We start from the raw sequence: 14728 nt of genomic DNA, 5'->3' as shown, positions 1-14728 counted from the left end.
GTCTTGACAGGTACCTTCAGAAAAGTCTTTCCAGCACTTAAATTGCTATTAAATGTTAACAAATTCCTCTCTATGCTACTGCCGATCTGTGTTTTATATCGTCTCTACTTCGGCCATCATCAGTTATTTTGCGGGCCCAAATATCAAAACTCATCTGTTTTCCGTGTCTCTGTTTCTAATCTAATTCCCTCAGCATCGCGTGATTTACAGCGATTACGTTCCATTACCCATGCTTCAATTTTGTTGATTTTCATTTTATAATCTCTTTTCAAGACACTACCCATTACATTAAGCTGCTGTTCCAAGTTCTTTACTGTCTATGACAAAATGACAATTTCATTGGCAGATCTTAAGGTTTCTACCTCTTCTCCCTGTATTTTAATTTCTGTCATAGCTTGCTCAACGTGCAGACTGAATAACATCAAGAACAGGGAACATTTCAGTACTACTCTCTACTCAACTACGGTTTCTCTTTCATGAAAGGCTGCTGTCCCTCTTTGGGGACCACATCTTTGTCTGACTTCTCCACAGATACCCCTCCGTTGTGCTAGAACTACTGTACTACTATCTGTATCGTTGTGGGACTCGGAAATGTTGGTGGCTTATTGGGCAGAAGGATCTGCAATAGTGAAACAATTTTATTCAGTGTGTACATTATTTTCCGTGTTCCATGGCTCTGGTCGTAGATATACATACCACATTCATCGATTTCATGGTTGCCTCGTTTTCCCTCTTCTAATTTCCTGCGGACAACAAACAAATAGAGTGCCTCCATGTACGCTCGTCATCTTTTGAAATGAAGCGAGGTAATGTTGTTTCAAGGGGCCCTAGACAGCCAATAAGGTGACTGGCAATGCAGCGCTGTCGACGTGTAAAAGACTTATCAACGCCGTGAATGAGTGGAAAGCATATATAAACAAGGACATAGGCCGATATGGCCTTACGATGCGAAATATTCTCCAACACTGGTTGACGATACATCTATAACTAGTGCAACAGCCTGTTCCATCAGTAATACTGCCCGGCCATACCACAATATTGCTTCTTATTGCAGTTTCGCTGCAGCAAATTTCACGGCAACACTAGCGCGGCCACACGCTGCCGTAAAACACCGCCGACGTAAGCGCAACTTCGAAGATAAGAGTGGCTAGGACGCGCGACGATGCAAACTAATTTTTCTCTCGTTCTGTTCACTAATAGAAGGGGACAGAACTTCTATAATATTGGTACGAAGTTCCTTTCACTGCGCATTGCTTAATGACTTGCCAGAGGATACCTCCAAATTACATTGATAAGACAAAAGCTGGCCGGGGTGGCCGAGCGGTTCTAGGCGCTACATTTCGGAACCGCGCGACCGCTACGGTCGCAGGTTCGAATCCTGCCTCGGGCATAGATGTGTGTGATGTCCTTAGGTTAGTTATGTTTAAGTAGCTCTAAGTTCTAGGGGACTGATGACCTCAGAAGTTAAGTCCCATAGTGCTCAGAGCCATTTGAACCATTTTTGATCAGCCAAAACATTATGACCTGGGACCTACTATCGATATAAACTCTTCTAGGCGATACCGGTGTCACTTGGCGAAGCCAAGGAGAACTCCGTCCAGATGTAGTGGAGTTGGGCGGCCTCTACTCATTACAGATGTCGGACGTCGTAGGCTGAGCAGACTAGTAGAACAGGACAGGCGGTGAACTGCAGCGGAACTAACATCAGACTTTAATGCTGAGTAGAGTACAAGTGCGTCTGAACACGCAGTGCACTGAAGACTCCTAACGACGGTTCTCCGCAGCCGACGTCCCATGCTTGAGCCAGTGTTAACACAATGACGTCGGCAACTACGACTGAAACGGGCACGTGACCATCGGTACTGGACGCTGGAGCAGTGGCAGAGAGTTTCACGGTCTGCGAATCCGTCGTCTTTCAGGGATACAGCTCCTTGACACCTGTACTGCGGGACGGAAACAAACTGGCGGCGGCTCCATTATGCTTTGGGGTACATCCACGTGGGCAACCATGGGTCCATTGGAGTTTTTGCGAGACACCATGGAGACCAAAGAATATCGTACACTAGTTGCAGACCGAGTACACCGCTTCATGACGGTCATGTTTCCCGATGAGTCAAAAAGTCCACGAGTGTGATGGAGTAGTTCGAGGAACTCAGTGGCGAGTTCAGGTCTTGTGCTGTCCCCCAACTCACCCAAACTGAGCCAGATCGAAAACATTTGGGATGTGATTGAACGTAGTGTCAGAGCTCATCGCCCAGCTCCGTGGAATTTACAGGAGTCAGGTGACCTGTGTGTGTGTGTGTGTGTGTGTGTGTGTGTGTGTGTGTGTGTGTGTGTGTGTGTGCGTGTATGTGTGTGTGTGTGTGTGTGTGTGTGCGTGCAGATGAGCCAACTCCCTCCAGCGACCTTCCAAGGCTTCGTTACTTTCATGCCACGACGCGTCGCCGCTGTTTTCCGTTCCAAAGGTGGACATACCGGCTATTAGGTAGGTATCATAATGTTCTGGATGATCGTGTCAAAGGTATTGGGGATAAAATATAGAAGGCGAAAAGTTATTTAGACCTGTGCAGAAACCAGACTTCTGTTAGACGAGTCGAAATCTTGGAAAGGAAGCCGTAGTTCAGAAGTGATTTAGGGAACGTTGTAGTCTGTTCTCGATGTTAGACAGTCTTGCTTTGAGCAAGCTGTGAATGAAGCGAAGTAGAGATTTGGAGAGGGAAATAAGGTTCAAGGAGAAGAAGTTAAAAACTTTAAGGTTTCCTGATGACATCGTAATTTTGTAAGAGATAGCAAAGAACTTGGGAGAGCAGTTGAACGAATGGAGAGTGTCTTGTAAAGAGAAAATAAAATAAACATCGATAAAATTACAACAAGGGTAGTGGACTATAGCCACGTTAACTTAGAAGATACCGAGAGAACTGGAATAGGAAATGAGACACTGAAAGCAGTAGATGAGTTTTCCAATTTGGGTAGAAAACTAACTGACGAATGCAAAAGCTAAGCGGATATGAAATTCAGGCTGGCTAAAGCAATAAATGCATTTCTAAAGAGGAGGAGTGTGTTAGTATCTGTTAACAATTTAAGTGTTGGGAATTGTGTTCTCAAGGTGTCTACGAGGTAGCATTGTATAGAAAAGAAACGTGGACGTTAAGAGCTTCAGACAAGGGCACAAAATATTTGTAAATGAGGTACTATAGCAGAATGTTTAACATCAGATGGATTGATTGAATAACAAATGAGGAGGTACTGAATCTAATAGTGTAAAATGAAATTTGTGGCCCATCTTTACTAAAAAACAGAAATTGGTTGATAGAACACATCCTGATGCATCAACGGATTGTTAATTCTGTAATGGAGGAAAGTGGTGGGGGTGCGGAGTGGGGTGGAGACCAAAACTCGAATACAGCAAGCAGGTTGAAATGGATGTATGTTCCAGTACTTAAGGAGAAATGAAGAGGTTTCCAGAGGATAGACTTTTATGGAGCGCTGCATCAAACAAGTTTTCGGACTGAAGACAACAACAGCAACAAGTAGATGCAGAATCCGTCTATGAAGCTTCTGTAACCTGACGCTTTCTTTGTAAATTAAATTTGTTAGGAGTTGTTGTAATCGATGTCCAGTATGTATTTTTCAGAATAATACTTTTATGTGATCTGTTCACTTTATATAGCTCCAGTTACATGCTCCTGCGTGTTGTACAGTTGTCACTTCTTTCTGGCAATAGAATGATAATGGTGCAACCAAACCATGATATTTTTCCGTCTAATAACGAGCCTGTTACATATGATTATTTCGCATGCTGTTTGCTGTACTCGAAGTGTGGGTTTCAGTAAGTCTTCGTAGTATTCGCCATATTTTTCCCGTCATTATTGCATCACTGTTTACGACAGGGCGACGGCTATATACCACATGGAGCGACCAGCATTGCGCACCATCTACATCATATATGCCACGAAGAGTAACATTTCCTAGATAACTTTGTACTTTTTCTGTTTGTTGGGATTCGTATGAAGAAATTCGTCCAGCATTCCTCAAGGACATGTTTTGTTTAGTTTAAAATATATGGAATTGTATGATACACTGGGGTAATAGGACTAAGATGGAAACTTTCTGGATGATCACTATTATTATCGACGATGGGTGCAGGGAATGGCGGTTGATCATGAATGCAGACGAATGTAAAACACTGAGCACAAATAAGCAGAGATTTCCATGACTCTAGATCACGCCATTACTGAAAGAATCACTGGAAGCAGTAATTACTAGAAGATAGTCAGAAGTAAATCTTAAGAGTGACTTACAGTGAAATACCACATAACGAAACTGTAGAGAAAGCACTTAGCACATTGCAATTCATTAGAAAAATTACAATAAATAGTAGTTAACTCGCGAAAGAACTTAGAACACACTCGTCAGACTGATTATTAACATATGCTCGTCAATCGGGAAACCTTAACCGCTTGGGGTAATAGAAGAGACAGAGAAGAACCAACGAAGAGGGGAACGTTTCGTCACGAGTTGGTTTGGTAAGTGCGAAAACTTTACAGAAATTCTCATTAACTCCAGTAGTAGACGCTCGAAGAAAAGCGTTCCGCATCAGGGAGGTTTACTGTTGTAACTTGGAAAACGAACATTACGAGAAGAGGTAAATGCGAGGGCCTGCTGAAAAGTAAAACCTCTGAATTTTGTATGTGAAAGCTCTTAAAGCTTTATAAATAAACCAAACGTGACTAACATTGTACATCTTTACTCTTCATGTCTACGTATGTAGATCTTTACTCCTCATGTCTACATATTTACACTGAAGAGCCAAAGAAACTGTTACACCTGCCTAATATCGTGTAGAGCGCCCGCGAGGACGCAGAACCACCGCAGCACGACGTGGCATGGACTCGACTAATGTCTGAAGTAGTGCTGGAGGGAACTGACACCAAGAATCCTGCAGGGCCGTCCATAAATTCGTAAGAGTACCAGGGAGTAGAGATCTCTTCTGAACAGCAGGTTGCAAGGCACCCAGATACGCTAAATAATGTTTATGCCTGGGGAATTTGGTGGCGAGCGCAAGTGTTTAAATTCAGAAGAATGTTCCTGGGGCCACTCTATAGAAATTCTGTACGTGTGGGGTGTCGCATTGCCCTGCTGGATTTGCTCAAGTCCGTCGGGATGAACAATGGACGTAAATGGATGCAGGTGATCATACAGGATGCTTACGTACGTGTCACCTGTCAGAGTCGAATCTAGACGTATCAGGGATCCCATATCACTAAAACTGCGCACTCCACACACCATTAAATAGCCTCCACCAGCTTTTAAAGTCTCCTGCTGATACGCAGGGTCCATGGAATCGTGAGTTTGTCTTCATACCCGTACACGTCCATCCGCTCTATACATCCGAAACGAGACTCGTTCGACCAGGCAACACGTTTCCAGTCATTGACGGGCCCAGGCGAGGCGTAAACCTTTCTGTCGTGGAGTCATCAATGGTAGACGACTGGGATTTCAGCTCCAAAACCCACATCGATGATGTTTCGTTGAAATGTTTGCACACTGACACACGTTGATGGCTCAGCACTGAAATCTACAGCAGTTTGCGGAAGGATTGCACTTCCGTCCCGTTGAACAATTCTCTTCGGTTGTTTTTGGTTCCGTTCTTGCATGTCCTTTTTCCGGCTGCAACGATGTCGGAGATTTTTAGTTTTACCGGATTCCTGATGTTCACAGTACACTCGTGAAATGGTCTTACGGGAAAATCCCTACTACTTCGCTACGTCGGAGATGCTGTGTCCCATCTCTCCTGCGCCGACTGTACACCACGCTCAAACTCACTTAAATTTTGATAACCTGCCGTTGTAGCAGTAGTAACAGATCTAACAACTGCGCCAGACTCTTGTTGTGTTATATAGGCGTTGCCGACCGCAGCGCCGTATTCTGCCTGTTTACATATCCCAGTATTTGAATACGCGTGCCTATACCAGTTTCTTTGCGCTTCAGTGTCTTTCTCAACATAGCCACTCTGGCGACGAACTTATATCTGCCAACGAGAGACCAGTTTGTTGATACCGCCACTGTAGAAAGTTTTACTTTGTTGTCGGAGCCACAGCTTCATTTCTCCTTGCATCGCTTCATCAATATGAAAGTAAAGCTCTCGAAATGGTATTTTAATTTTTGTAAACAGATGAAAACCACATGGGGAAAAGCCGAGATTATATGAAGGCTGATCGATGACGGCGAACCACGGTGTCGGTCTGTTGCAGAGGTTGCAGCGCTCGTGGGTGGTCCGCATTCTCATGGTGAAGGAGAGGGTACTTCATGTGTGGACGAACTCTTCGAGATCGGAACTCGATTACGGAACGGTGTTTCTAACGCGCCGACTTAGTTACTGTTATGTATGCGGCGGAACTATGGGCCTCATGGAAATAGTGTGACCCAGCTGAGCCACGCAATTTGACTCTTAGTCTGATCACAAGGGGTGGCCATTATTGCATGCGTTGATCAAGTAAGCTGACGGAAGGATCAATTAACTATGCTTGACGGTATGCATCTCGAACATGTTAGTTGATCAGAAGTTGGTAGACAGGAATACAATTAAATACTTACCTTTAATATTGCATCAGCGATGAACGTCGATCTTGACTTTGTAAAATAATATTTACAAGTGCAGTTATAGACTGAACTGCGGATACTGCTTTACAATTCTGATTGCTTCACACGTATAGAGCAATTGGCAATGCATAAACAGTATGTGGCGCCTGGCTAGGTCGTAGCTACTGACTTAGCTGAAGGCTATGCTAACTAGCGTCTCTGCAAATGAGATCTCTGAAGCTGTAACGAGTGAACCATTCCTATTAAAGTCGGCAGTAGAACTGGCCAGTGCGCTCCCTTGTCTCATAAGACCAGCTGAGTGGCGGCGCTCGGTCTGCTAGCGTCGACAGTGGCGACTCGCGGGCCCGATGTGTACTTACGGACAGCGGCCGATTTGAAGCCTACAACCTAGCCAGTGTGGTGCCTTGCGGTGACACCACAGTTACGTCACACACCGTCATGTTAAACGCTACAATAAAAAGTTGCAAGAGTTTTCACGAAAATCTCGGAGGCACTGCTTCTCAGCACACCCCCGTAACAGATTGCTTTCTCCCATACATTTCCCGCGAGAAAACCACGACGAGTTAATCGGGGAAATTAGTTACATAGGGACGTACAGGCAATCATTTTCGCGTCTCACAATTCGCGAACTGAAAAAGTATTTGATTGGACGAAGTATTAGTGGTATCTGGAGATCGTCCCAGTGTGGGTCGTAAAGTGGCTTGAGAAATTTAGATATAGATGGAGGTGTGGATGGTAGATATAGATCATTTGTCATCTATGATGAGAGTTACTGGTAGTTAAATGCCGGTACAGGCAGCTGCGGATGGAACATCACTTGCGTGACGGCCGTAGTTCTTCCCGCACGGAGGATCTGGGAGGTCTACTGGGCCTCGGAGCGTCAGCCCTGAGTGCTCTCGGGATCTGGGCTGGGCCAGAACCCGGGACCACGCGGTGGGTGCGCGCCGCGCCCACGCTGCTCGTGGTAGCGATGTTCGGCACCACAGCCGTCATGAAGCTGTGTCTGGAGCAGGTGGACGACCTGGAGGAGCTCGGAGAGCGGATCTTCGTCTGCACCACCATCGTAGTCACTGGCGTCAGGGTGAGTCGGGCACTGCCGCTGTAGCCGCAATGGCAGGGGCCACGTTGGATAACGTATGTGCCACGACTAATCTAAATATAACACGTATATTAAGAACGATGTCAAAACACGTTAAATTAAATCATCATCTACACTCACGCTCCTAAAATTAAGGATAATGCTGATACATGGTGAAACAACTCTCTGGTGGGCGGTTTGCGGGTTTAAATCACCTCGGGGTATCACCATTTGGTGTATTTGACCTACGGTCGTCGTACGGTGGCGCTGTCAGCAGTCCACATACGCAGAGGTGTGTTGGTGCATGTCAGAGTACGGTGCAGTGAGTAAGTGTGCAGACGTTTTCAGACGTGCTAATGGTGACTGTGTGTTGAAAATGACTCAAAGAACACATATTGATGACGTTATGAGGGGTAGAATACTAGAGCGACTGGAGGCTGGTCAAACACAGCAGGGCTCTCCGAGTGCCACAAAGTGTGATCTCAAGATTGTGGCTACGATTCCAGAAGACAGGAAACGTGTCCAGGCGCTATAGTAGGCTACGTCCACAGTGTGCAACACCTCAAGAAGACCGATATCTCACCATCAATGCCCGCAGACGGCCACGGAGTACTGCAGATAGCCTTGCTCGGGACCTTGCTGCAGCCACTGGAACAGTTGTCTCCAGACACACAGTCTAAATCAGGTCGGTTTATTCGCCCGAAGACCTGGAAGGTGTATTCCACTGACCCCTGGTCGCAGGAGAGCCCGTAAAGCCTGGTGTCAAGAACACAGTACATGGTCTTTGGAACAGTGGTCCCAGGTTACGTTCACGGACGAGTCAAAGATTAGTCTGAACAGTGATTCTCACCGGTTTTTGATCTGGCGTGAAACGGAACCAGATACCAACCCCTTAATGTCCTTGAAAGGGGCCAGTATGGAATTCGTGGTCTGATAGTGTGATGTGGGATTATGATTGGTGCACGTACACCCCTGCATGTCTTTGACAGAGGAGCTGTAACAGGTCAGGTGTATCGGGACGTCATTTTGCACCGGTATGTCCACCTTTTCAGGGGTACAGTGGGTCCCACCTTCCTCCTGATAGATGATAACGCACGGCCCCTCCGAGCTATCATCGTGGAGGAGTACCTTGAAACAGAAGATGTCAGGCGAATAGAGTGGCCTGCCTGTTCTCCAGACTTAAACCCCATCGAGCACGTCTGGGATGCTCTCGCTCGACGTATCGCTGCACGTCTTCAAACCCCTAGGACACCTCAGGAGCTCCGACAGGCACGGGTGCAAGAATGGGAGGCTATACCCCATTAGCTGATCGACCACCTGATCCAGAGTGTGCCAACCCGTTGTGCGGCCTGTGTACGTGTGCATGGTGATCATATCCCATACTGATATCTGGGCACATGCGCAGGAAACAGTGGCGTTTTGTAGCACATATGTTTCTTGACGGTTTTCTCAAATAATCACTAATACCGTGGACTTACAGGTCTGTGTCGTCTGTGTTCCCTATGTGCCTATGCTATTAAAGTCAGTTTTGTGTAGTGCCACGTTGTGTGAGATCACATTCTGCAATTATCCTTAATTTATGAGCATGAGTGTAGATGTAGTAGATAATACTTATATGGAATGTTATACTTTATTCACATTTATTAATAAAAAACCAATTTAATGTGCTAGATGTATATAAACCGCCCAACCGGTCATAGACTTTAAAGGCTACACTGATAAACCAAAACATAATGACGCCCAGTGGCGCTTGGCGAACGTGACGCGGTAAAGAAAATATATCCTCTAGAGACCTGAAACCAAACTTTTAAAGAAAGAATTGAAAAATTTGTAATATTTCACTTCTTAGAATGACTAAATGCCTATGATTTATATAAATCATTCCATACATTTTATCATTCCATACATGACCTACAGGTCATCTGTAACATGTGATACATCTGGTCTCTATCAATCAAAAGTAACCGTAGATCATGTATCAGATGTTACCTGACAGGTCTCTATGAAGCGAAAGTAGTCAAATGTATAAAATACAGGGTTATTACAAATGATTGAAGCGATTTCACAGCTCTACAATAACTTTATTATTTGAGATATTTTCAAAAATGCTTTGCACACGCATACAAAAAACTCAAAAAGTTTTTTTAGGCATTCACAAAATTTCGATATGTGCCCCTTTAGTGATTCGGTAGACATCAAGCCGATAATCAAGTTCCTCCCACACTCGGCGCAGCATGTCCCCATCAATGAGTTCGAAAGCATCGTTGATGCGAGCTCGCAGTTCTGGCACGTTTCTTGGTAGAGGAGGTTTAAACACTGATTCTTTCACATAACCCCACAGAAAGAAATCGCATGGGGTTAAGTCGGGAGAGAGTGGACGCCATGACATGAATTGCTGATCATGATCTCCACCACGACCGATCCATCGGTTTTCCAATCTCCTGTTTAAGAAATGCCGAACATCATGATGGAAGTGCGGTGGAGCACTATCCTGGTGAAAGATGAAGTCGGCGCTATCGGTCTCCAGTTGTGGCATAAGCCAATTTTCGAGCATGTCCCGATACACGTGTCCTGTAAAGTTTTTTTCCCAGAAGAAAAAGGGGCCGTAAACTTTAAACCGTGAGACTGCACAAAACACGTTAACTTTTGGTGAATTGCGAATTTGCTGCACGAATGCGTGAGGATTTTCTACCGCCCAGATTCGCACATTGTGTCTGTTCACTTCACCATTAAGAAAAAATGTTGCTTCATCACTGAAAACAAGTTTCGCACCGAACGCATCCTCTTCCATGAGCTGTTGCAACCGCGCCGAAAATTCACAGCGTTTGACTTTGTCATCGGGTGTCAGAGCTTGTAGCAACTGTAAACGGTAAGGCTTCTGCTTTAGCCTTTTCCGTAAGATTTTCCAAACCGTCGGCTGTGGTACGTTTAGCTCCCTGCTTGCTTTATTCGTCGACTTCCGCGGGCTACGCGTGAAACTTGCCCGCACGCGTTCAACCGTTTCTTCGCTCACTGCAGGCCGACCCGTTGATTTCCCCTTACAGAGGCATCCAGAAGCTTTAAACTGCACATACCATCGCCGAATGGAGTTAGCAGTTGGTGGATCTTTGTTGAACTTCGTCCTGAAGTGTCGTTGCACTGTTATGACTGACTGATGTGAGTGCATCTCAAGCACGACATACGCTTTCTCGGCTCCTGTTGCCATTTTGTCTCACTGCGCTCTCGAGCGCTCTGGCGGCAGAAACTTAAAGTGCGGCTTCAGCCGAACAAAACTTTATGAGTTTTTCTACGTATCTGTAGTGTGTCGTGACCATATGTCAATGAATGGAGCTACAGTGAATTTATGAAATCGCTTCAGTCATTTGTAATAGCCCTGTACTTATTGATCGCTGTTTATTGGAATTTTAAGGAATTTTGGGTTAGGAAATATTAATTAACAGAAATCAGAACTTGTATAGACTATTTATTTATTCTTTCTGGGGTTTTTATGAAACTGGAAAGGACAGTATATAAACATGTCAAAGATACAATTATTTCAGAGACTAAATTTTGCAAAACAGTGTTCATTACGTATTCTTTACAATAATATACGTGATTACGTGTATGTAGATTACTGAACCTAGGATTTTTGCTTCAGCACTGTAAGCTGTTTCATAGCGTCTGAAAGGTTTGAAGCAATTTCTGATTGAAGTGAAACACAGGAACACATCACAAGCCTGGCATTTTACGAGACTGGAGCAACCTTGTTTTTTACATACGTCTAGGTCAGTATTTTTGTCTCCATGTGTAAATTTCTAGCAAATGAAATGCATTCCTAGCTATTTTGCATGCTTGTGGAATGGTTCGTATTGGTTTACACTTCTTTACTTAATATCTTTCCCTTTCGTCCAAAATATTTGGGTCGATGGGTTCCAGTAGCACCTCCAGGATTTCTGAATACGTCATACCTAAGAACCACGCACAGTTACGACAGAGACACCGTTAAATTGTTAAATATTCTATTTATAGCCTACGAAACTATTCATTCTCTCATTTACAGGAAATAAGATGTAACAGGAAAACTATATTAGCTTTACATCTTTTACACAAATGCAAACATAACTGGCCTGACAATGTGCAAAATGTAGGCATATAGGAAGATGACACAAGTAATACTATTTCTGTGTCTTACCATTTGCTCCACGTGGCATCTTCGTTCGGGCGCATACACTGTGACTGCGAGAAACTAGAAAAAAAATGACGAGCGTGATTAATTCGGCTGCCAACTCAAAACATTATTTCTCATTGTGAGAAGAAATATCGCCCGACTGTACCATATTTGATATTTTGGGACACTAGAAAGGGGAAAATGAGAAAAATGAGAAAAATCACTGATATAACTTACTTTGACTAAGGGCAGATTGATACAGCCTGGCGCTTGGGAACGAGACTCTCGAAATGGCGAAGCTCCTTGGCTGTTAGCGTGCTACTGTCGTATCTATGGCAGGACTGTGAAACCACGAGAAGGCGACAAGGTGCTGAATGTCCGTACCTTGTCACCGTGGAGGTCGGGGACTTAGTCGTTTTGTAAAGTAGGATAGGCGACAATGCGTAACAGATAACACACTTCAAAGCTACTGTTTCAAGGCGATCGGCAGCAGAGGAGCCGTACAGGTTCCCATGTCGACACAACGACATCAACAGTTACGGAATGACACAAACAGCTCCATACCACTTACTGGTTGGCATCCACTCCTTTGCATTTTGAAGGCAGACCATGTCATAAAAATTAAAGAACTATGTAGCTTTCGCTACGAATCCGGTGCAACGGTTGTACGGATGAGGTAATTTGATTACACAACATTGCGTTTATTCGGAACCACATCCCGTACAAATGTTTGTAAAACTAACAATATTCTGTTTCTAATACATAAATTTTCAAATCACAATAAATTTTAAAAAAAGTGTTACGAGAACTGTCATTGATATGTATGTAACTTATTACTGGTCTATGAACTATTCTTTACATTACTAATTATTACCATACGAAACTTCAACCACATGCTTGTGTGTCAGCACGATCAGTTCTTAACAACTAGAACTTGGCCGGCCGCGGTGGTCTCGCGGTTCTAGGCGCGCAGTCCGGAACCGCGCGACTGCTACGGTCGCAGGTTCGAATCCTGCCTCGGGCATGGATATGTGTGATGTCCTTAGGTTGGTTAGGTTTAAGTAGTTCTAAGTTCTAGAGGACTGATGACCACAGCTGTTAAGTCCCATACTGCTCAGAGCCATTTGAACCATTTTTTTGAACTAGAACTTGGAATAGCCCTACATATTCTTATACATTCGTGAACGACTGCTATCGTCTCAAAGCATAAATAGTTTTGTTAAAACTGATATAATTATGGTTGCATGTTAGTTTGCATGGTCAACAAACAAATTGAATTACACAGTTATCTTTATCTAGAACATCAATTGTCTTTAACTAACAATTGATGCTAAGTATTGGTGATTTGCCTCCTACATGTGTTGTCCTTTTGCAACACAGCATTGACAACATCAACTTATTTATAGCAAAGCGCATCCTACAAATTAATTTACTGTTGCTTGCCACACAGTTAATAAAATGGTATTCGACTCAAAATACACTCCTGGAAATTGAAATAAGAACACCGTGAATTCATTGTCCCAGGAAGGGGAAACTTTATTGACACATTCCTGGGGTCAGATACATCACATGATCACACTGACAGAACCACAGGCACATAGACACAGGCAACAGAGCATGCACAATGTCGGCACTAGTACAGTGTATATCCACCTTTCGCAGCAATGCAGGCTGCTATTCTCCCATGGAGACGATCGTAGAGATGCTGGATGTAGTCCTGTGGAACGGCTTGCCATGCCATTTCCACCTGGCGCCTCAGTTGGACCAGTGTTCATGCTGGACGTGCAGACCGCGTGAGACGACGCTTCATCCAGTCCCAAACATGCTCAATGGGGGACAGATCCGGAGATCTTGCTGGCCAGGGTAGTTGACTTACACCTTCTAGAGCACGTTGGGTCGCACGGGATACATGCGGACGTGCATTGTCCTGTTGGAACAGCAAGTTACCTTGCCGGTCTAGGAATGGTAGAACGATGGGTTCGATGACGGTTTGGATGTACCGTGCACTATTCAGTGTCCCCTCGACGATCACCAGTGGTGTACGGCCAGTGTAGGAGATCGCTCCCCACACCATGATGCCGGGTGTTGGCCCTGTGTGCCTCGGTCGTATGCAGTCCTGATTGTGGCGCTCACCTGCACGGCGCCAAACACGCATACGACCATCATTGGCACAAAGGCAGAAGCGACTCTCATCGCTGCAGACGACACGTCTCCATTCGTCCCTCCATTCACGCCTGTCGCGACACCACTGGAGGCGGGCTGCACGATGTTGGGGCGTGAGCGGAAGACGGCCTAACGGTGTGCGGGACCGTAGCCCAGCTTCATGGAGACGGTTGCGAATGGTCCTCGCGGATACCCCATGAGCAACAGTGTCCCTAATTTGCTGGGAAGTGACGGTGCGGTCCCCTACGGCACTGCGTAGGATCCTACGGTCTTGGCGTGCATCCGTGCGTCGCTGCGGTCCGGTCCCAGGTCGACGGGCACGTGCACCTTCCGCCGACCACTGGCGACAACATCGATGTACTGTGGAGACCTCACGCCCCACGTGTTGAGCAATTCGGCAGTACGTCCACCCGGCCTCCCGCATGCCCACTATACGCCCTCGCTCAAAGTCCGTCAACTGCACATACGGTTCACGTCCACGCTGTCGCGGCATGCTACCAGTGTTAAAGACTGCGATGGAGCTCCGTATGCCACGGCAAACTGGCTGACACTGACGGCGGCGGTGCACAAATGCTGCGCAGCTAGCGCCATTCGACGGCCAACACCGCGGTTCCTGGTGTGTCCGCTGTGCCGTGCGTGTGATCATTGCTTGTACAGCCCTCTCGCAGTGTCCGGAGCAAGTATGGTGGGTCTGACACACCGGAGTCAATGTGTTCTTTTTTCCATTTCCAGGAGTG

The 14728-nt window shown here is 45.4% G+C and overlaps 1 protein-coding gene across 1 annotated transcript in view; it reads left to right on the top strand.

The window, feature by feature from the left end:
- The first annotated feature begins 7408 nt into the window (after nucleotides 1-7408).
- Nucleotides 7409-14728, top strand: part of LOC126416888 (odorant receptor 43a-like) — a 75821-nt gene continuing 68501 nt past the window's right edge. The window contains exon 1 of the mRNA XM_050084771.1: nucleotides 7409-7684. Coding sequence (XP_049940728.1) covers nucleotides 7409-7684 — 276 coding nt within the window. The remainder of the gene's footprint in view (nucleotides 7685-14728) is intronic.

The sequence above is a fragment of the Schistocerca serialis genome, chromosome 8 (genome assembly GCF_023864345.2).
Source record: "Schistocerca serialis cubense isolate TAMUIC-IGC-003099 chromosome 8, iqSchSeri2.2, whole genome shotgun sequence".
In the NCBI taxonomy this organism is placed as follows: Eukaryota; Metazoa; Arthropoda; class Insecta; order Orthoptera; family Acrididae; genus Schistocerca; species Schistocerca serialis.
This window is presented reverse-complemented; position numbering and strand designations above follow the sequence as displayed.